General features: G+C 30.9%; 1 protein-coding gene across 2 annotated transcripts; it reads right to left on the bottom strand.

The window, feature by feature from the left end:
• Positions 1-24,864, bottom strand: LOC113400218 (6-phosphofructo-2-kinase/fructose-2,6-bisphosphatase-like). Of its 2 annotated transcripts, XM_026639706.2 has the most exons (9): positions 24,369-24,864; positions 19,162-19,490; positions 9,694-9,828; positions 7,277-7,437; positions 6,116-6,508; positions 4,603-4,824; positions 2,685-2,919; positions 2,043-2,170; positions 1-1,110 (listed from the first exon to the last, which is right to left on the bottom strand). In XM_026639706.2, exons 2-9 carry the CDS (start codon positions 19,478-19,480, stop codon positions 1,006-1,008), a joined length of 1,698 nt encoding a protein of 565 aa, XP_026495491.1. In that variant the 5' UTR covers positions 19,481-19,490; positions 24,369-24,864; the 3' UTR covers positions 1-1,005. The 2 variants fall into 2 exon arrangements, with proteins under 2 accessions (XP_026495491.1, XP_064073478.1); XM_064217408.1 differs by lacking the exons at positions 19,162-19,490; positions 24,369-24,864 and adding an exon at positions 9,976-10,098.
• Positions 24,865-25,289: the final 425 nt, after the last annotated feature.

Raw genomic sequence — 25,289 nt, 5'->3', positions numbered from 1 at the left:
ATTAATTTACAAGGATACACGTGCAGATGTCTATTTTCTATTGTTTTTAAGTAACTTCTTTGAGCATATCTCGACTAATTTTATTATATGGAATAGGTAAAACATGAAACAATTGCAAGCAATCGCAATCAAATCTCTTTGTATTTAATTATCTTAACTATAACCTTAACCTAATTAATGATGATATGATCTGTATAATACAGAAATAGTAACAAACGTTCAATTTTAAAATGTATGTTATTATGACAAACAATATATACATCTGATTATATTTTATAATATGTATATTAAATTTGATACAAAACTGCTTTATTTATACATTGACTGAAGTGGCATTTTCTAAAGCCTAAATGCGATGTACAGTATACAATCGGCTCGTGACCAGTTCATGCATTGGCTCGAGTCCAATAAAAAGTACGACAGACGCAGTAGAAACGTACAAATTATACATTGAGAAATTTAACACGTAGGTACGATAAAAGATGTATTTAATTCAATTGCTTGTACATTAACGCGCTTTTTAACATACAATTGACATGATATACTACTTACAAAATACCTACGTAATAAAACATTAAATTGTTTGTCATATTATGATATAAATCGACAAAATAATTTTACTTCACTAACATATCTGTAACTTAAAGTAAAATATATTCTTACAATCGATATAATTAAGGGAAGATAACTATAATTTTGATATAATTAGGAAAATTAAACATTAAAATAAGAACACAAATCGATTTAAACTACATTGACGTTTCGGATGATCCTTCAGTCTTGCAATCGTTTAAAACAACGTTCATTATACATCCGTCACTCTCTCGCATACGGCGAGGAAACGAGACACAGATAGTTTGATGATCGCTACACGGCTTCTGAACATCTTCATTCGCGGTCTGTCACAACTGCGAATATGGCCTCGGGCCTTTCCACACTGGGGATTGGGTAACCCAGTATTAATGCTGATTTGGTAATTTAGCGGACCGCAGCCCGGCCGATGGCCTAAAGTTGTGCTTCTGTATTTTGCCAGAGATTTGATGGCAGTGTATCGTAGTGCGATGGTACTGTGACAAGCGCGTCCGCTGTGCTGCGGTTGATTGAGCAGTTCTGGAAAATTAAGGTTTACCATTTTAGGATGTATTTGTTTTCAAAGTTAATATCAATGTTCTAATTTATTAATTTAAAAAAAAGTATCTGATATCTCTTATGCTTTTTTACTAAAATCTCTAATCGTACGTAGTGTAAAATTTTAGTAACTAGTAGGCGATGTACTATTTACCATGATAGATTTATAAAGTGTTTTATTACAAGTCATGTAAAATACAACTAAAAAGTGATCATAGAGCATACCTACTTGAATATAGATTAAGTAGGTACTTATATTTTGATTTAATTGCACAAGAAATGTTTGTCAATCAAGGAGTTTTAATGCTAATAGTTAATTAATTGTCATCCACTTAATATAAAGTACTATTTAATGCGTAATATGTTGTACGAGAATATAGACAATACTTTTTTATCTTTGTTAAGATTACACAAGGTTTAATTATACGATAAGTTATCTAGATGATGTTATCTCGTACAATTTGTTAATAATTACAGGCGGATAATTTTGATCGATATATTTTTTATCGCTCAGCTAAATACAAAATTAGTTAAAATATATTTATAATTTATATAGGTTTGCGATGATTCATACTATGTTTATTGCTCTGTTTAAAAAAAAATAATGGATAATATTAAAATGCCTTTCAAATTAATATTTCCGGTCAAAATCAAGTCTAATGATTTGAGTATTGCCTCATTAAACGCGAACCTGCGTAGTAATATATGTATTTGTACTTTGTTGCATTTTACTATAGCGCGATTAACTTTTTTTAAATGTGTTTTCGTATTGCTTTATGTGTTGCTATATAAAATAATATAAATTTAAATTTTGATATATACTACACGTCAGTTATGCTTTGTAATAGCATACTAAATTAGAAAATAGATTTTACAAAAAAATTATTATACATATATATGTGTGTAATAGTTACCTTAGGCTGTTTACGATGAGTATCCACACATTCTATAGGCAACTTTATCATCTCGACTTTGTATTTGTATCCGTATGATGTTAACTTCACGATTGTGTGCAGAGGTACATTCATGTAGGGAAGCTCATCTGTAATAAAAACGATATATATGAAAAATAATATCCCACGCTGGCAAAGGCCTCTATTGTTACAGAGTAAACATTATTACAAAATAAATTAAATCGTCTCTATTTAAAAAAATATAATTAAATCAATAAAAGACATCAGAAGTATGGAAATTATCACAATAATATTTCCTCAAAATATAACTTTATATTTATTATTATTTTAATATTACAATAAATCTTGCTGTTTTTAGGCGCCTAAAATAAACAATAATCTATCGTCAGCGCTTTCGATGCAAGATAAGCGTTTTTACAGGACTATTTTTAAGTTGTTATCTGTATGATAGATGATCTGTAACAGTTTCCGAACACAAAGCTATATTTTAGTTTTCAAAAGATGCCCTTGAAAACATACGCTTACAAATATATGTACTTAGGTATACCTACTAGAAATTGTCGTGTCGTTGACGATATTACTTTAACGTGGTTTCTTTAGAATGCGAATTTTGATGTGTCGTTTTGTTAATAATGTACTTACCAAGCTTCGCATCAAGGAAGTATCCCAGCATACAACGCAACACAGCCTGGTGTCCCACAACAACCACGTTGTGTTCATCCTCCAAAGCTGACAGAACCGGACGCAGTCTAGTCATTATATCAATGTATGACTCGCCCCACGGGTACCGGTAGCGCAACTTGTCCTGGTCACGCCATGCGAACTCCTGTGGGAAACGCTCTTGCATTTCCTCGTAGGTCAACCCTTCGCAAATACCCTGATGACGACAAATTTAGTTAAACATAAGATTGTTTGATAATTCATAATTTATGAAACTACAAAAATATTTGTTTGGATGTTGTATATTTAATGATTAAAAAAAAACTTCCATTTTATTTAAAGACCTTTAACGGCGATTCGCATGATTTGAACCTCTTTTAGATAGAAACAGACTCGATGTGATTGAATTGAACTTTAATGATTACTAATCTGTTTAATAACTTGCCGTTATCAAGCAATTGTTGCATACCTAATTCGAAGAGATTTAATTTTAATACCTTTTAATGTCTATTTTATTGAGATTTAAGAAAAATATACGTAAGAGGTTAAATATTATTCGTAGAAACACATATTAAACCTAATATTGAAACAAGTGCCGCTAATAAACCATTGGAATTCTTCTATAAGTACTTTTCCACGAAGGTTAAAAACTACGTATACTTTTATTGAACAATATATTATAATGATTGAATTTCTTGTAATCGAGCCAATTGGCTAAATATTTTATGGAACGAATGAGAAGTGAATGAAACGCCAAATTGAATTACTCTATTCAACTATTTTTATATTCAATTCAATGTCACAGAGATCACAACTTGGGTCAAAAATAAAAAAAAAAAACATTATCCAAGAATTCGTATTTTTCTTTTGTAATTTTGTTAACGTTCGCTGTATTCATTTTCGCTTAGTGTTGTCACTACATAAAATGTTTATGTAGTTCATTGAAACATTCGATTTTAATTTTAGCTTTGCTTACAACGGACATCTTTATAATTTGTTTAGTAAATTAACATAATTGACGTATGAAGTTTTAGAAGCGCTACCAAATATTTAGAACTATTTTAATTTTTAATCAGTCAAACTGAGAACATTTTATAGGTTTGACCGATTTCAGCCAGAGCGAGGTCAGGCTCAAGAGCAAAGCGGCTTTACGTGCTTTCCGAGGCACGAGCGTGTAAATTGCTACTGGGAACTTCTCGATGGAAAAACCCAATATTATTATTATTGGCCCGACTCGGAGCTTGAACCCAGGATCTCGGGGGTCTGTCGCCGTATAAACTAGCTATTAAATCGGCGAGGCAACGACCATATACTACTGAAGTAACATTTTTAGTTCTGTATTAAAACTTACTTAAATTAAAATTTTTATAAGTACAAGATAATAAATAACTGAACTAAAATTATTTTTCGTTTCAATAATAATACTTATTCACATTTATCTATTATCTTTCAGAAAAATCGATACACGACGAATAAATATCGCTATCGATAAATACGCTTACATCACGATGTTTACAAAAACAATAACAAGATGTGACATTAAAAAGAAAGACAAAGACAAAGCCCTTTCGAAGGCCATCCGCTTTATCGATTCTTTTGTTATAAGATCTATATAATACCTAATATTCCTTGGTTTTAGAAAATTGATATTACATAGCTATAATTATTATTAAATATATATACAGCGAGTGCTTGAAATACACATACAATGTTAGTTTTATTGCAGGTAGGTGTTGTGACGTAAAGAATAATACTATGTATTACACCCACTACCTTCGACCTCTTTCGAAAGTGTAAATTTAAATGCGACATGGTTCCAAAATTATAGTTTACATTTACTGAATTGGTAAAAATACTTCGTTTGTTAATTTAAAATGAAATACCAAAAAACTAAACTTACAGCGTCCAGTTCATTGAGAGCTCGGATGGATCTTTTGGGCGCCAAAATTTCAGCTGCAGTTTGCTTCGTGCGTCGTAGTTCTGATGTCCATACAGTAAGAGGTTCTCTCACGGATAGCCCGTTAAGGTGTTCCGCGAGCGCATGGGCGTAGCTCTCTCCACGCGGGGACAACGCTGCGTCCCCTCCGATACGACCGAGAACGTTGTATTCGCTCTCCCCGTGCTGGTGGAAAATGATCAAACCAATACTTTACTTATCTTAAATTACTCCTAGGCTTTACAAACATGAAAGAAGCTATAAAAATTATAATGCAAAAAAAAGAACTTAAATCTACGATAAAGTAGAAAAGTTATAGAAAAAAAATATCTTTTTGAATACAAGTTTCTAATTAGTGGCCATTTTGTATTAAAACGACAATATTTAATACACTAGATTGTGTGTTACCAGTACCAAAAATGTGTGCAAAAAGTCAACTCATCTAACCTAAGTGGACCTAATGTACAATGAGTTTGCTAGGTTTGCTGTACACAGGTGAAGTTAAATAAAAGCTTGTACAACAAAGAGTATCCGTCAAAACAATTATTAACAATGAACATTTGTCGAAGATTCAGCAGCATGTAGATTCAATAGAATGTTTATTATGTAAATTCGTTTCACTATTGACACGTGGACTGACTTAAATTGTTTTATGATTATTTTTATTAAAAGCGATTGTGTTAACTTATAAGAGTAAATTTACATTAGTTATCATCATTGTGTAAAATACGTGTATGTGTAATATGTGTATACATAATTTGTGTAAAATATAACAATTATAATTGACTGGGTAAATGCCTCATTGACTTTAATAAACATTAACGATTATCGTTCAATAATCCCAAATAATATATTAAAAAATAAATCGTTCGAAAAAACAACTTCGTGTATATCTTGTTGCTGAATTTGATACAAGTATGAAAAGATAACACTGATTTATTAATAATATTTACATGACATGCTTGTTTTCCAAGTCATGTTTACTTAGAACGAGCGGAATTACACAAATAAGTTGTTTACGGATTGATATAAGATGATAGATTTTCTAAGCGGATGTAAACGGAAACTTATCAAGCGGTTACGTAAAGGGGAAATGCTAGCCGCTCCGCTCAATCATAATTTTTAAGATAGTTCTTGAAAATTTTTTACAGCACACATAATTTGTTTAAATTTTTTTTTAGGCCCTAAATGTCCTCTTCGATGAGCTTAATCTGTACAAAACACTACTCAGCTCTACTCCCGGTTGGAGAATATGAACGCGATTGAATTGAATCCGGGCAACAATGTTTTCGTTCAATATTTTAAGCACAAGATGTGCATTAAAAACTCATTAGTGCTTGCCGAGATTTAATCCCGCTACCTTGTCATCAGATCCACGTATTTTATCTGGAGATATAAGTCCACTGGAGACATAAGTTCTTTATATAAATACTTCTTATACTGTTATAATAAATTTCAAATAAATTAGTTGACTTACCCGAGTGAAGTATAAAGTCTGTGGCAAGGCTCTCATTCCTGACAAATAACCGAGAATTCCCGATTCCTTCTGACCTGAAACCTTATGAGCTGTTACTGTTTCGCCCATGTTTTCGACGCGTACGAAGTTTATGTTGCTTTCTAAATTCGCATCGATCGGTTCATATTGACGCATGTAGTGTTCCAATTTCTTCCTTAAGTCGTCTATAGCTTCCTCCTCGCTCATAGTTTTATAGTCAGCGGAATAGTGGAGAATCTCAATTATATTCCTTTCAAGTAATTCTTGGTCTTCGCAAACGCATTCAATGAACAATATCCTGAAGCCCATATCAGAGATACAGTAATCATTTAGTTCCCGACGTTGCTCCCTTGTTATGTTTGTGCCATCGAAAATCTAGAACAAAATTAAATAAATTTTCAGAAACCTGATTTATTTAAATAAATATAGGTTGGCTTACGGACGTCTTCATTCTACAGATGGAATATTCTCATATATAAAGAAACATTAAAAATAAACATATCATCATCAATACAGAAATATATATTAAAGGACTTAAAGTCAATAATTCTAATATAAGTAAAGGTATATAGATAAATCAAAATTAAGTTACGAAAATATATTATTTGCTACTTTTTCAAAAGCAATTATCCGATACGACCCGCGCCCTATTGAAAGATTCTATGATTTCATACCAATACTGTACTTTTCATATCCAAGTACCCAACACTATATATGATTATAATTAATATGATAATGATTACTTACAAAGTATATAATATTTTATAACAATATTCCTTAATCATGCAAGCTCAATAAACAAAATATTTAATGCGCATCTCTTATTCTAACAAATGCGTTTATCGTTATAGACTTGGCCTTGCCTAATAAACACTGATTATATTTACATGAGTATTACTGGAAATGAAAATAGACCATTATAGAACTATTCTAGTCTAATTTATAAGTCTCGAGTCTCGACTCTATGATCTCGGATATAATCTAGGAGATAATGCATTATCTCCAAAAAAAAAAAAAACCTTCTTTACTTAATTTCAACATTTCTTTTTGCTTGGCGTGAAGCGACTAGCATTAGTTGTACCCGATCGAATGTTATCATAAATTATTGGGAATTCATAAAAAAATAATTCCATCAATACTTACAGCAACACTGTTTCCATCTTTGAGCCACAGCACAGCATCTTGCACGGCCTCGCGTGCGCTCTGACGACGGATTGCAGAGCCTTGCTGATTATCCGCGCGAAAGATGTCATGGCTGCCGTAAAGTGCCATGTGGCGACGACGATATTCGCTGCAGTCAAAAACTAAAACAATAGAGAAATTACTTTATAATAATTGAAAAGTAATCGTTCAGAATTGGCTCTATGTAGTTTAGAAAACCTAATTTCCTTACCCTCAATAAAAATAAAAGTCTAGGTAATTTTGACAAGTATTTCTATACTAGAACCATCTGAAAGGCATAGAACTAAGTAGGCACTAGGTACCTTATATTTATTCGTAATATCTAGGACAGCCTATCAGTCTACAAGTCAAGATTACCAGACGTTTTCAAGCAGGTCAAGGCGTGGTAATAAATTTATTAAGTCTGTATTTCAATATCTGTTAACTTTGTTTATCCCATAACTGGTTGTAAGAAGTTAAATTTTGTTTATAATCTTTTGCCTTAATTAAAATTCTATAACATTATAACTACGAAGTATTTTTTTTTTCTTATCATTTGTTTAACTATAATTACAAATGAATTTATTAAAACTTTTGTAATAATATGAATAACTTTTATCCTTCATTTAATAACAGTCTACCGGCGGTACATACACTCTGATACAATCTGACTGAATATCATCCAATTTTACCACAACAGAAAAATCCTTGTATTGTTGTGTTCCGGTTAATGAACTACTATAATGAAGAAGTTTACATAATTTTTTTTTTGATACATTATAAAAATTTAGATAAAATAAAACAAACACGTGAAAGAATCGATAAAATATCTTAAGAAATAAGAAAGTTATGGGACTTTGAAGTTGGGGTTTTAAGAATAATTTTGTTATACGTGGCGTTCCGTCGTGTGACGTCATTTGACCTAGACGACACATCGGGTGTTCGCCGAGTACGTACGAAATACGAATGTATTGTTGTGTAGTTGCTCACGCCATTCGATTCGTATTTTGTTTATTACCCGATGGCAGAAGTTAAAAAAAATGCTTACAAATATTATATTGTTCCTATGTGTCAAAGCACAACATTTAAAAATCCCAATAAAATATTTTTTCGTGTACCAAATAATATAACAATAAGGAAAAAGTAATGAAGCGTGATTTAATTGGCCCTAAAAGCACCAAATATGTGTGTGAAGATCATTTTGATGTAAGTAACTATTAATATATCTTTTGAGTCGTGAGTAAGTTTGGAATAACTGATTCAGTAAAAATAACTACTTATATATTTTATGTAAATTTATTTAAGTGCTGTGAAAATATAATTTATTTACAGGTTGAAAATGACACAGAAAATTTAGTAATACATCGACTGGTTGGGGGAACATTAAAGTTAAAACCCGAAATATATTCTCATAAATTTGACTGTCAAAAGGCAGTGAAACCTCAAAAAGAACGAGGAGCATATGAAAAAAGATGTCGGATTGAATTTTATGAAAGTCTTAACAAAAGAAGCACCGTCGACTTCAAGTCAATCGTCTTCTATTCAATGTTTCGAAATTATTGAGTGTGATGCCATGGAGTCAGATGAAACAGAGGATCCGCTACCAGAGAACATTACATTTCCAGAATCAATCGATTCGAATCATCCAAATAAAAAGAGAAACAAAAGAGTTCAAGTAAACAACCAACAACCAGTACTAAACTAGAATCAGTTTTTTACTTATAATTAGGTTTTTTATTTATAAATCATATTTGTAAGTTAGACCATGTGGTTGGTTAAATAAACTTAAAAGGATGTACTTACTTAAAAAGTTTAACTCCTTTTATTTCAGCACTAACATAAAACGGATTTGAAGAAAAAAAGTCCATCACTGTGTATATATCAATATTAGGCAAATTATCACTTTGTCCTTTGACAAAACCTTCTTCCATTATAGTAAAATAAAAACTAAACACTAATAAATAAAAAATAATAAAACGACTTTACGTTAAAAAACACGAAAAATACTTGAATGATTCGTTTCGTGGTGCGGTGATACCGAACAGGTCAAATGACGTCACAGGCGAATCGTAAACTATAGACGTTCCGTACTAAAATACGTAAACTTTAATAATCTATTTCTAAGTCATTTATTGATGGATTTCAAAAATTCTTTCAGTGATGGATTAGTTTTGATCTATATTTTAATACCATTACGTTGAATATAATATTAACAACATCATGAAACTTCCTCATTACATGCACTAGGAATAAATCATCTCTGTTTCCATTGTTAGCGATTGTTATAAATTTCTATAAGTGCGAAGGTCTATCATAATCAGCTAACTTATTTGCTCGCCAATTTACGGAAAATTAAAAATCAAGCTCTATGCTCGTATGTAGGTAGAATATTTAGGTACCTTTAGTGCTCTCCCCATTCCAGTTGAGATGTCTGGACAAGCGGTGCGCCAGCTGGCTCTTGCCGCGTGCAGGCAAGCCCACCAGAGCGATCAGCAGCGGTGCGAATTGACTGATACGACGTCTACGCATCGTCACTGCGACAATATAATTAATAAATTAAAAAAATATATACAAACCTGTGTACACTATGATAGACAGTAGTCATAAATTTTATTTAACTTTCGAAGTTTAGGAAATAATGTAAGAAAAAAAGATTAATGTGTTTAAAATGTAACACTCACTGGGTTTGGATTTTACAATATAAATCATTGCACTTTCTTCCAACTGTTGCTAGCTATATTAATGTAATTGTTATTTCTATATTATTTGATGACTGTTCACAATTTACTCGTCATAATATAATAATGAAATATGTTTCAAGTGAAGCTATTTATGTGGGGAAGTCTGATATATATCGCAAATATTTTTATTATTACCTCATATCTTGACCTCATCACGATATATCATATCCGAGGGGTCAGAATGAGAGAACGCTTTTCATTGGTTATTTCAATATCCGCGTAAACATAAAATATTCCACCAATGTGTATTAAATATAGTAACTATCACGCCCAATAGGCGTGAAATGGTAGCTATTTTCTGTTAATATTTGTGAAGTTTTGAGAAGTTAAGTTAAAAAAGACTTTCTAGAATTCTGATTAGACCGTGACTTTGTTGCAACTGATATAACAACAATATAACTATTAATATTGTTGTAGCAGTAAAAGTAAGAAGCACGTGGATTACATATAAAATCAAGACATAACAGAAAGATTTGTTACCAAAGCGGGTTGCTATCTTTTCATATGTATGTTCATATAATATGTTCAAATTTCAAAGCGATTACATAAAAACAAGGTCTGTACGCATACAAACTAAACAATAAAAAAGTTTTACACCATAACAACATATTACATAATACCCGTTTATTTTTTTTACTAGCTGTAACGTCTTTGTTTAATGTAGGTATTATTTGATTGTATTATTATCATACATTCAGAAATTTTAAAAATTATAGCCACAAATATTAATATTTTATTTGAGTGTAATATACAATAATCGCATCGTAGAATATTATTATTATATAATATAAAGTGATATCAATTTATTTATTTATAAAATCAATAAAACGCCCCCCTTGATAATAAGCGGTCACCTTCGTCAATAGATACCGGCAGTGTAAAAAATGCAAACCACTTCTCACGCGTCAATATGTCGTTATCTATCGGGTCTAAGACATTGTATTTAGACTGACTCACTCACCATCACATGTGAGTTACCATAGGTGGTACCCACCCACAGGCCTTAACATACCATACGGTAATTGTACTAGTCTTGTCAGTGGTATCAATAATACGTTGGTAAATTAGTAAAGATAAAAACAACACTATTAATGATTACTTAATATTCATCGAAATTCAACGTATGTATATACGTATGTATATTCGTTGCCCGATCGAGTTGACCTTAATTTACAAATCGCAAAGAGAAAACAAGTCGTGTTATTTTATGTCCACCAATAAAAATGCTCCTTGCCGGCGCGCCCTCTCGTATGTTCGTTTTTAAAAGCAAAACAAACTTTTACGTCACGAACGAAACACGCCTCGCTAGTCGCTATCGACGGATATTTGTGGATATGTTTGAGACGAATAATTCTTAATTTATATTTAAATGCACGATAGTCGATATCGGATTAAAAGTCTAATGTTCGCTTTGCCTTTATCAGGTTGTTTTTATTGATAATAATCATTTTCTGCGAATAAAGATTAATGGCTTAGTGATTTCATTTGATCAAGTCATCGTTACTTAAGATATAAAATTACATAGATTTTTCAATATCTTAAGGTCTTATTTAAATTTCCGGAAACAATTTCGTAACACTTGCGTTAGATGTATTCTTAGTTATATTCAAATATATCCACGAAGAGAGTTATATTTACACAAGACCATCAAGTTTTATGTCATGGTAACGTTTTAGAAAACGACTATTCGCAAAACAATGTTGCAATTACTGCTCCGACTATATATTTGTTTACAAGTTTAGTCAACTTACAATGTTTTTTTTGTTCATGGCAAATTTTGCAAGGTGAATACAACCACTTGCCCTTATTCTATACCTTAAATTAAGAACTTAATTTATATTAGAATCCTTTCATATTCAGGTTAGAAGGCAGATGGATGGAAAATACAGGCGATTGCACACCCCTGTTATTCCTGGTTGTTCGAAACGTATTTTTGTTAATACTTCAAAATTCTCACATTATAATTTTATTAAAAACTAGATGTCGCCCGCGGCTTAAAAAGCCTATATCCTTCTTTGGGGTTCAAGCATCATACCAAATTTCATCAAATACGGTTTGTATTTAATGAAATTTGCAATTTAACCGTGAAAGCGTAACAAAGTTATTTTCTCATTTATAATATTAGTATAGATTGATGTATTATTAACAAATTATGAATTACTACTCACACTACCGTGAATTTCCTTTAGCTTTATGTATTCGCTTTTGTTGCTTCACTATAATATTACGCGCGCTCCAACTGTCTTTATTTTTATGCTGAGTCTTAATGTAATCATATTTTTTCAGACGTTAATAGTTAAAATTGATTATCACAGTTATGTGAAGAAAGTTAGTTTTAATATTTTAACCAAGTGAATATTCAGCAAAGACTCCTTTAAATCTAAATAACTTTATAAAAAGGCTTATAAGATCTGGCATAGTAACACACTACAGCGCTCGAGTCATATCAATAATTGTGCACAAAAAAAAATATAGTCTGCAACGCAAGCCATAGATAAGTTAAACAATCTTAAACAATTATTTTCTTCTTAAGTCTTATTATAATGAGTATAATATATAAACTTCATATTTTATAAGTAAGTTTATTTGAGCCGAGATGGCCCAGTGTTTAGTTGATAGCGGGTTCTAACTGAGTCTAGCACCACTGAATTTTCATGTCCTTAATTTGTGTTTATAATTCACCTCCCATTCAGCAGTGAAGGTAAAAATCGTTAGGAAACCTGCATGGGTCGGATGTGTATTCAGTATCCACCAACCCGCATTTCAGCAACGTGGTAGACAAACCTTAACTTTTCTTCTCAAATAACTACTTACTTGTTAGTTTACTAGCACGGTTTAAACAAAATTATAGTATTCAAGTATTATTTTAACATCTATATTGTGTAACAAGCAATAATTATAACAAAAGTTCTAAAAAACAAATAATTATTATTTTTATACATATATCTTTAAGCTACAACATTAAATATTTATCATTCTTGTTGCTTTATAAACTTAAATAATTATTACGTTATCTTTTATTTTTTCTATTTATCTAGAGATAGCAACGGATAAAACTCTTGCCAACAATTGCGTTATTTAAAGTATTTATATAAAGTAACTCTTTCCAAATATCCAATAACCATGTTTTTTTAGTAATAAATGTTAGCATGTAATAGTAAAAGTATATACTGTAATTTAATTCGCAAAGTATAAAGAAGAAGTATGTATATGTATGTATCTAGAGAGATATAAACGGTGGCCCCAAGCCCGGTGAACGTTCTCGTGGCAACATCTGTTGGACTTTGTACCCTCAAGGAAACGGACGATCTATTCGAGAGCAGTTTAACCGCCACTAGTGACTGGACTGATACGACTTAGGGTTTATTTACTATATCATTCGGTTATGTAAACTATTTTATTTATTGCTAGTCCTAAAATAGAACCAGACTAATTAAAACATTGTAAATTGATATGTCAACATCCAGTACGGATCACATTTCATTTTTATTAAGTATTTTAATATAAGTTATGTGAAACTCTTACTTTCTATAAATCGTATTCAAATTATTTCTTTGTCCCATCGGACGAGTGGTTTCCAACTTGACAAAACCTATATATCAGGCAAAACCTATTATTGGATCGTTAGACGACGGTCTGCTGACTATTATTAGACAGGTGATCTCAGTGTGCACAGTTCAGCAGAAACGAAATATATTTAGGTACTTTCAATTTGTCATCAATAAAAAAGTTGATACAAATTGGGATAGTCCAAAAATAATTTTCAAATTCGATAAGTCAATATGTAATTATTATGACGAAATATATTAAAGATGAACATAAATTAATGTAAAATAGGTAATTAAACACAACGTTCAGTCAATTAATATTAGTTATGTCGTGTCTATTGACTTAAATATTAAAACAATTCGCAAAATTCCAACATTTATATTGATCCTAAATATTTATTGAATCATTGTGGTGCATGATTTAATATAGGAAAATAGTAAAGTAAATATATAAGGCGAAACAATATTTATATTAGAAATCCGACATTTTTAATAATCATTTGTTGAAACGAACTATTCGAATATCGTTTAATAGTTTAGAAAATAATTTCCCAATGGATGATAAAATTACACTCGAGTATTATGCTAGTACTTTGTTATGAAGTTACTAGAAAATAGTGATTTATTAAAAATACATATTGTGATACGAGTAACATCGTTTTACAAGTACTGGGGTGAATGAATGACGTCAAAGTTCACGCTTGCATATCGTGCACAATGCACGTGCAAACGACGGGTCATAACGTCCAATTACTCATTACTGACCTGGCTAGCTTAGACGTTGATAACTGTATCTAGAAAGTCTAAACATAACAATTATATTACGTCGTAATGTGAAATTGGGGTAAGTCCCAGTGAGAGCTTAAAGTCTATTAATAGATACGAGGGATTCCGCGAAGACTGTCTGACACTGCGATCCAGAAATGTGCCTGCAGATTTTGTTTATTATGATGTTGGAGTTTAAAAAACTTGACTTAATTTAGCATTTTGCAATTTTCAAAGCTTTAAACTTCAGATAACTCAATAAATTTTTTTAACGAAAATAAAACCTTAAGAGTTAGAATTTTATAAATCTACATATCATAAAGTAGTTTTACGTTATGTTGTCGTCAGAACGTCCACATTGTTTTGGATACGAGCCAACGGCCACAGTAATGGATTTCTATCGTTCTGTATGTTGTATAATTTTTTGAAACTTAAACTTTCCATTTAAAAGCTAATAGTAATAATAATAAATTATTTAAAATACGTAACAGATTTAAAAAACAAACAAGTGTAGCTTTTTTTTTATGTATGTAGAGTTTTGCATGTAATTATTCAAGTTCAGGTTTAAAATATAATTCATACTAAGACCAAAAATACCTTTATACTTAGTAGTCGCTCGAAAGAATTCAAAGGGATCACGAATAAGATTTTAAGATAATCAATTATTACACCGATACGGTCATTGAACTTGTCGTCTGCAATTTCTTTTTATCCTTCATCAACCTTATCTTTATATATTCTCTTGATTTCTACTTATATTTAACCTGTCAGTTCTTAAATATACAAAAGTCACGTGTTTTACTTTACGCAAATAAAATAAATGAAAGTCATAATTAATGATAACTTTTTTTCCATCAAATCTGTTGGTTACATTAGATCATAACCTATTACTAGACCATAGTTTGATACAAAAATCTATCAAAAGCAGGAATTTAATCTACGACGAATGACGTTAATGTGTGTGACCATAGTATAAATGGCAAACGTCAGTCGTACATAATAAATAATCAGAATTTTAAAACTTACGTCACGTGTCATGGAATATTATTATATATAAGCAAATTTAAAATATTTAAACAATAGGTTTATTTGCCTACGTGTTTAAAGATATTGAACGTAGCAACACACCCACTGATAAATTATGGGGCGTGATAAAGGCAAACAAATAAGTTTTTATCGAAGCTATATTTGGAATCGCAAAGTGTTTACAAAAACGTATTTAGTTTTTATTTGATACAATTCAAACATCATTATAATATATTTTAAATTTCGTCAGTTTTAGTTATGTAATGATATATATTATTATTGTAAAATTAAATTATATAAGTAAGCATAAGCCTTGAAATAATATGTGCGCAACTCAAAATACGTAAGAGAATTTAAACTCTTTTTCATTAGAAAAAAATTAAAATGTAATGTTTATTCAAACGTTACGTTAAACGTTGTATATAAATTCGACCTTGAAATATCTCATCGCACCCAAAGTTGTTTCATTTTTATAAATATCAAGTTATTCAACAAAAAACGCTTGTATAAGTAGTCTTGCATTTTCATATATGACTGTTTACGTTAACTTCACGAGGTATCATTACAATGCTTTATATTACAAGATCATTAATATTAAATATCATCCGATATTGACACCATGAAAATAACGTTACAAGACGCCTGACACCGTTTATTATAAGATACAAGTAACAATAAATAGTTGCTTTGTCTAAAGATAAGCAGTTTGAGTGTGGCCTCGTTGCTGGGGGCGTGGCTGTGCGTGGTCTGACGTCACAGCGACTACAACAATATTCGTGTCACAACTTTGTCCTGTTGACGAACTCATTTTGTCTCATCATGAAGTTCAATTGCTATGACACGAGGTTTTACAAGACTGCCCACGAATTAATAAAGTTAAACAAGTCTGCTACGATCAAGATGATTTTGTATTTTCTTCGTCTGCGAAGCCACAACATATTTAATAAATAACTTTTTTAATGAATAATTATTATTATTCCATACCTACAATAATTTATTTCGAAGACATTAAATAAAATTGTATAAGGTAGACAACATTTACATTCGAACATAGTTATATAGGCAAAAGCTTTCAAGGTTATAATTATTGAAAAGACTTGCGTCGAAAAATCAATTTGAAATTTGACGTATAATGTTATTCCTACGAATTATATAAGAAACTTAAAAACTGGCAATGAATAATGCCTCCTTGATCGTGTTTACATAGAATAAAAAAAAATACATTTTTTTTCGGATTCAATCTTGACTACAAAACCAATCAACTTATTCTTTACTTTACTTATTCAGAGATAGCGGCAACAGACACGACGGTTATAATGTCAAGATCGATGGAAATTGCGTGAGGATTGATCAGAATGGACACGCGAGTAAAATTTAACATTAAAATGATGTTTTTGTTTAGTACATTTTTAAAGCAAGTTTTATAATAATATACCAGAATTTAAACTATGATTATAAGTAATGAGCAGACTTTTAAAAAGAAGATTCGACCGTTTTTAATGTCCATTTTTAATGTAATAGTAGGCTGATGAAAAATAAGTTTATATTTATCTAAATAAGCTTTGCCTAACACAGTATTACTGCCAATAGTACTACCTATTGTTTAATTATACATTTGTTAATTGACTGTTTATACAAATACCGTGTGGTCTGTTTGATGCGTTCCACGGTTATATTCGCTTTAAATTGGGATTATACACGCATGTGCCTGTACATGTCTTTAATATAAGTGTCAGATCACACAATCGGATACAATACTCAAAATTATAATATAAACTTAAATAAAAGATTTCCGTAAGTTGCTATTGGCAGCTCTGATTTTATAATCACACTATCTCTAATGTCGTATATATCTGTGTGAGAGTATCCAACAGACAACACATAATATTGTCAAAATACTCATCACCGGTATTAATATAATCCTATAGATAACTACTACTTTTTAAACTAGTTAGACAAATCCTTAAGACTTTCATGCAATTTGCCAAATCGCTCCAACTTCTTAGGACAACGGGAACACAAAAGGAATCACTTTCAGTTCCTGATATTATCGCGTTGAAACAAATATTTTTTCCTGTTATTCTTTGATTAAACAGTGTTACATTTGATATAAAATTATTTACTAGCTTTAGTATTAACGTCGGTTCGATGTACATATCCGATTCGGAAACTACAATGAACTAATTTGTTGACAAAGCAATGATGCAGCAAAATTGAAACAACGGCAACGTACGAAAACGCTTTTTCCTCTAACATTTAAATGTATGTCCATTGGAATAATATCTTAAGCATATGTGTAAGCATCTCATAAAACTGAGTGAAAAGGATTTATAATCTTTCGCTTTATCTCATATTCAAATATTATTTAAGTTTGTAAACGGTAATATAATATAGTTAATTAAACATGGACTAAATATAAAAAGTTACTTTTAAAAACATTCCCAAATGTTTTTTTCTTTGTATAGTTAATACTCACGATACTTCTTTTTAATAACATATTACACTGATATATATTTTTGGGCTTGAATAAAAGTAATGTATTCGCTATTGTTTTTGAGTATATTGATGTTAAACACTTACTTAAAGTTAAATAAAGTAATAGCCGTTAAATGTCCCATGGGTGACCAAAAGCCTATTCCCTTTCTTTACAAGAAGGTTTAGATTAATATCTCCAAGCAACTTTTTCTTAGCAAGAGTTAGAACCCGAAATCTTTGGTTATCTCACGTGTTCAACCAACCGTGATATTTGATTCCATAAATCATACTCATAGTTTATACTGAGTGAACAATGCAAGTTAGAAACATTCAAGTTCTTTATACAGATACAATAAGCTTGTTCAAATTATCTTCCGCATTTCAGTAACCCTGAACTCAAATGCATTGTATAATATTCATTATTGAATTTCATATTTATAAATAATATTTATTATATAAATAGGCAAAGACGAAATAGTTCAGCAGTATCTGTATTTTTGTATATTGCACAATTATTAAAATTTTGGAGAAAATAAAGCGTTCTAAATATGGATGTTTAACTAATAATTATAGTCGAAATTCGAACGAACGAAAAAATATGTTTGAAAATAAGAAAACAAAATGTTCTAAATTTGATTTCCGGAATATCTGTCAGTATAGTTAGATTTATTTTCAATAGGAAAATTTGAATGACGAATCTATTGCTTTGCCAAGTATTTCTTCAAGAGAAAATTCAATTTATAAATGGACTTCGAGATCGCAATGTTTAATTGCATCATAGCACGTGTTTTAATTAATGCTGAAGATCTTTTGCGTTACTATATTGATATATTATATGTAGAAATAAGAAGCATTTTTTTTTTTTGTAAAAACTGGCCAGTATTTGCCTAAAATAATTAATTTTGTCTTCTTTTATGAATAAGCTACAAAGATCGATCCTCATTGATAATAACCTTACTGAAGGCAAGACTATAAATGAAACGATACGGAAGTACGTAAGTACATATACTTTACTTATTATTTACGTGCATAGTTTTTGTATTTTGCTCTCATTTAAAAACAATTTACTTTTAATTATTGCTTTTTGATTTAAGAATAAATATCGATTGAGCGATATATATATTTCGACTCAATTCTCTCTTATAAAATATTGTTATAAAACAATGTCAAGAGTCTTATTTACTTATTTTCTGAAAACTGAAACTGTGTCACCAACATTACAAAGCTTTCACTGAAACCATCGCTTTTTAAGCGCCGATTTCCTCGTCCGCTTGCCAAATTTTAAAACTGAGAGTGTTACTTAAAAACTTACCATTTGAAAGAGTTTTTTCTTTGTCCTCCATCATGGCATGTGCAGTACTCGGTCCTGGTGCCATTACTATTCTTCTCAATGAAGGTCTCCTCACTAGTGCGACGATATGCTTAATACGGTGCTGCTGTGATTTCCTACGACGCGTCCGCACTCTGTGGAGGCCTCCAATCGACTGGCTGCTGACACTGGCGCTTATCACAGACCGACTCTTATCACTTCGACAATGATTGCCAAGTAACCATATAACAGCTGAATAGATTTTACGATATATAAGCCAAATATACAAATACCAATCACCGCGATTGTTCAGTAACGCCATCAATAGCGATCTGAAACAACGGAAATAAATGAAAGTATATTATACTGTTTTATATTAAATGTGTATCGCTGCAAAAATATTTTAAAGAAATAACAGAGAGTATTGTTATATTCTGGCTTTAAGGTGCGTTGAATGAGCCAGTGGAGGCACAGGAACTAGGAACATAACATTTTCGTTTCCAAGGTTTGTGGCGCATTAGCGATGTAAGAAATGATTAATGTTTCTTATAGCGCCATTGTCTATGGACGGTGGTGAACACTTACTATCAGGTGGGCCATTTGCTCGTCTGCCTACCTATATCATAAAAAAAAATTCACTAAATAATACATGTACGAAAAACTTACAGCAACGCAGCGCCTTTTGGAGAATATTTATAATATGTGACGTGAAAAGTTGTCTACGTTTAATAAAATTCAAATACAACATATCATTAACAAATTAATTGAATTTTCTCATATATACACTACTAAATATTATTAAGTTTCCGAAAATATTAATATTTATAGTGTCTTTTACTTTTTACCTTTTTTAAGTACTATTCATATAATGGATTAGTAGTCTGTAGTCTTGAATTGTCTTACTAACGATCAAATATATATCAAAGACAATTTATACATATATCACAGAGTCGCCGGTACATATTGATGACATACAATTTAACATTTTCCTCAAAATTGAATGAGTATTATCCTGCGGGTAAATATTAAAATTTTTGCGGTTCTGTTATACTTTCATAGCATATAATAATAACAAAACTACTACTACCTACTAGTTAGGTAAATAAAGTATTTATTTAGACGACATAGTCAGGGGCTAGAATGCGCATGAATTTCTTAACCGATTATAGCGGGTTCTAAATGAAATGATTTATTAGTGTTTAATATCCATTTCGTGCTCGGTGTTGAAGGTAAACATAGCAAAGAAATCTGCATGAGATATAAGAAAATTAGCCATATTATGCGTATTCCCATTGAGCAGTCTTCTAAATTAAGCCTTCTTCTCAAAAGGAGAGAAGGCAACATATGATTGAGAAATACAGATTAGATTTTTACTCTTGTAAACTAATTTTTTAATTTTATTTGTGGCCTATGTGTGGCGCGAGTGCATATAAAAAATATTAAATTACAGGAATGCTTGACATTTTTATAAGGACAACCCACTGTCATCTTTATTGGCGGGAATGTATGAGCCCGTATAATTACAGGCATAAGAGTTAACAACTCCTCTTCAAGCGCCAATATCTTTAGGTGACCATCATTAGGCAGTCCGCCTAAATAATATAAATTAAAAAAAAAACATGTTAAAGCAAATATACTTGAAGAACTTCGTTTAATTCGTTATTAATAATATAAAAATCTTATTATATCTTCATAACCTTGTACAGAATAAGATGTTTTTTATTACAATTATATTTTAAATGTTAAAGTAGCCACGAGATTTTACTGTATAGCAAAGTACCTAAGTGCTTATTTTTAGCCTATATTAAGTAGAACAAAATGAACACATTTCGTTGTCATTCTGACCCTACTTGGTTACCTTGGAATCAAGAACTAACTTGTAAAACAGGTAACATATGTACTGCTGATGGTTTATAATAAAATTATGTACCTACTCTAAAAATATGAAATTAATTGTAATAGCTAATATACATATGTATTAAGTACCTATATTGGAGTCAACCTAAACTTTAAAATTGCTAAATACTTCAGACTGAAGATAAAAAAGTTAGAATTAAAGTTTTTGTTAAGTTTAATATTTTTACGAAGAAAAACAAAATTATTCAAATTATTTCAAAGTTTTCGAATAATTATATTCGTTGAAATGTATTTTTTTGTTTTTAATTATATTTTCCATTTTAATGATATTTATTAAAGTTATTTCGCTATAATATGGTAAGAAAAACTTTTCGCTTTTCTTATAAGTCACAACTACGTTAAAACTGATGAATATAATTAAGCCGACCGACGACCGAATCAGTTTCTAGACAGAACAGATAACAAAATGTCATTCACTCTCATCACCACACCCAGTGGCTGATAACTAGGACACCGTTATATACATGTTCTTATATAATATACTTATAAACCAGATTTCGAAAGCAAATTTGAGTTTCGTGCTTGTAAAATGTAAAGTATGAATACCTACATTGAAATAAATATAATTTATTTATTTCAATAAATATAATTTATTTATTTCAATGTATTCATAATTTGTCAATATTCATGTCATAATTTTGTCCACAAGTAATTATCACCTACATTTTACTTGTTTACTTGTATCGTTAGAGCTTTCAAATTATTATTTTTATTATTTGAAACTGACTTTTGTGAGTGCTGAGAATCGTTTGGCCACTTCTTCGAAATGTTTAATCTACTTCAACAACAAATGTACTGAATAGAAAAAATATATTTTCTGTTTTTAGTTGTTAATTAATCAAGGAATTGTAAATTTTTTTGACTAGGCGTATTTAATACGTAGGTAAACTAAAGGAAAATACCCTTTCCAATAAAATGTCATTTAATAAAACATTCTTGATAAATATTATTCTTATATCTTATAGTTGTCTTTGAGTAAAATAGTGTTGTGTTACTTGAATAAACGTCATTCATACTAAAAATCAACATTCGTCATGTTGTATTTCTTGTGATAAGCATCAGTCAACGAGTATTCAGAGAAATTAATCATCCCTTTTGATTGATCCGCACCAAATATTTATATAATTGTATATCTTGGAAATACCAAGTCAATGCTTAAAAATAATTAACAATGTCTTTGTAATAAGATTTCCCTGAACTCACTTTTACGTTTTACGACGTAAATTGTAATGTTTTTCCTTAAACAAAATCATTAGTGAATGGAGTTTATCAGGCAGGTAATGTGGTGTATTAAATATTCATTAACATCGTTAATTTGTTCAACTGGGGGCCTAAATTACTATTTACGATTTATCTCGTACTATTCCTCATAAAAATAACGTCAGTTGAATCGTAACTAAGGGAAAATTTTACTAATTTCGAACAGTTATGTTACGTTTCCGATACTTCTTCGATCCAACTAAGACCGAAACGCAAATGGATCGTTTTAGTAGAATACTTGGTGGTAAGACTTTGTGCAAATCCGTCTGGGTAGGTACCACCCACTCATCAGATATTCTACCGCCAAACAACAGTACTCAGTATTGTTGTGTTCCGGTTTGAAGGGTGAGTGAGCCAGTGTAACTACAGGCACAAGGGACATAACATCTTAGTTCCCAAGTATGGTGGCACATTGACGATGTAAGGAATGGTTAATATTTCTTACAGCGCCATTGTCTATGACCACTTACTATAAAAGGTGGCCCATATGTTCGTGCGCCAACCTATGCCATAAAAAAGTAGGAAAACAGCTATACCTCCATAATAACATTTTAATTCGAATGCTATAAAGTGACAATTTTTAAGTAGAATATGTCCCTGGCTTCTATGCTTTCACAGCAAAGCTAGCAATACGGATATTATTGGTTGTGTTGACTCGCTTAATTCAACAAATAGCTTTATGTTAGTATAACATACAAGCAGCGTAAGACAGTAAGAATTCCGTTCGTATCTCACTTGTGAAATGTTGATAACTGACTTACGGTGATACGCCATTTTGATACGTGTATCGATAAATTTTATAGTCAATGTCGCATATCACATTTTGACATCGCTCGTGTTCTGCGGTGAGTTTCGAGTTTCTTCTTACAGAACACCTCTGGTGATATCTATACCTAATGAATTAATTTGTTTAAATAACATTAATTTCCATATCATAAACAGTAAATGTAATGTTATGGACATACATATCATGGACAATGGTATTTTTATGATTTATTTATAGTCGGGAATAAGATACTTAGATGAAATTACAATAACAGGTATCGGATTATGCAATAGGTAAGAACGTTTTACCGACACCATCGAGACAAAGGATATTTTTCCACTTGGCTTTTTCTTAAACTGTTGTATAATGTATTAATAGTGTTATTATGAAATATATATTTTTTTACGGATTCAAATTTAAAATAAATATAAGATCATTTGTTTTTGTTCTATACATAATTATTTATTATTTTTAGTAGAAGTCGATTTAATTGTCGGACGTCTCGTAATTTAAATGATTTGCTACAATAAATGGAAATATTCCATTACAGCTACATGTCGGAATGACTTGTAGCCGTATTTTTCTACCCGCATGTATTTGTTCGCTGATAAAAACCTATCACGTCTCTCATTTTCTTTTGGAGTTTTCTATTCATGAAGCCAAGATGTAAATCCAACAACATATAATTATTCTCGAAGTTTATTCTTTATATTTTGTATTATTTTTTCAATTTTTTAAATGTACATTATTTTTTCGCTGGTAGGACGCACAGTTGTTTTCGTTGTTTTAATGTACCTGAAGAACTCGAACTCAAACTAAAGTAATAAGGATATTATAAAAAAATAAACATGAATTATTTATAAATATCAATTAATTTTGCGTTAAGATCTTAAGCAATCATACACTTTCATGGCCATTACAAATACTGTACAAAATATATTCAATAAGAACAGACAATGCATTACTCTGTGGCAATGTGTTTATAAATATTACTCTGCATGTATGGAAACAATTATAATTACAATTCTATAATTTTATTTTTCATAATTAATACAGTTCGAATTAAATATTTCATTTATTAAACACACGCATTGATTAAGTGGACATGGAACCTTATCATCATTTTTTTTTTATTTTGTAATTGTCGTTATCACTACTCTCATTAAACACAAGTAGGTACATCTATATGTTGCGTGTTTTACATAAGATAAAATTATAATATTCTAGAAACGTACTATGACGATGCATGCCTAAATTAACTTCTTACCTGTCTCAGTAACTAAAGTCTTCCTTCGCAGTAGTGATCAGAGGATGTATGTCTTATAAAATGCACCAAATCGTGGCGCATAGCAGTGCGCCCGTGGATAGCGATGAACGTTTCAATACACATTCGCAATAAGTCCCAGTAGACGATCAGATCCAACTTGTTAACCAAAACTTTCCCCCAACATCGCACAGGGAAGATAACACAGTAGTTATACAGTTTAAAGCTGTCCTCTTCTCTGCCGCGATAAGAATACAATAATATATCGAACTCGCCTATTTCACCCCAGATCTTATTTTACGCATTTTAAAATGAAATTGATCAAACGTTGAAGGGTTTTTGTTTAAAATATAGTGTTGTTTTGTATTGTGTTTACGATGTGGCACTTGGCAGCACAGTTATAACTTGGACTGTTGACTGAAGCTTGAAGCTTGGCGAAAGCAAGTATCGGTACTTCTAAGGAGGGATTGGACCGGCGACGACGCAAACTAACACGAACTGACTTCGTATTCGGGCGACATCGATTTCTGCTCGGCTACTTTCGTTACATTGACTCGTGGACGTCTCGTTCAGTAATGGTTATTGTCGTCCCTTTCTCTCATTTATTGTATTTATGTATATTTACGATGTTGTAAGATATCCTCATATTGTTGCACTTAACAACAAAGGAAACATGGGTCATAGAATTCATTTGTAACTTTGGTACAATAATAACACGTTCACACCATTATGACCACTGCACGTCTTCGGTCTTGGCTATTTCATCAATATAATTCAAATGAGTTACCTACTGTATATATGTGCATATATGTAAATACTGCATATATGTATAAATTACTATCAATTTATTTTTGTTGAACGGGTTTTTTTCCAAGATACTTTTTATCTGACGTTCATTTTATTTGTTACTTTGTTTTTACCAGG

Source organism: Vanessa tameamea, chromosome 17, assembly GCF_037043105.1.
Source record: "Vanessa tameamea isolate UH-Manoa-2023 chromosome 17, ilVanTame1 primary haplotype, whole genome shotgun sequence".
NCBI lineage: Eukaryota > Metazoa > Arthropoda > Insecta > Lepidoptera > Nymphalidae > Vanessa > Vanessa tameamea.
This window is presented reverse-complemented; position numbering and strand designations above follow the sequence as displayed.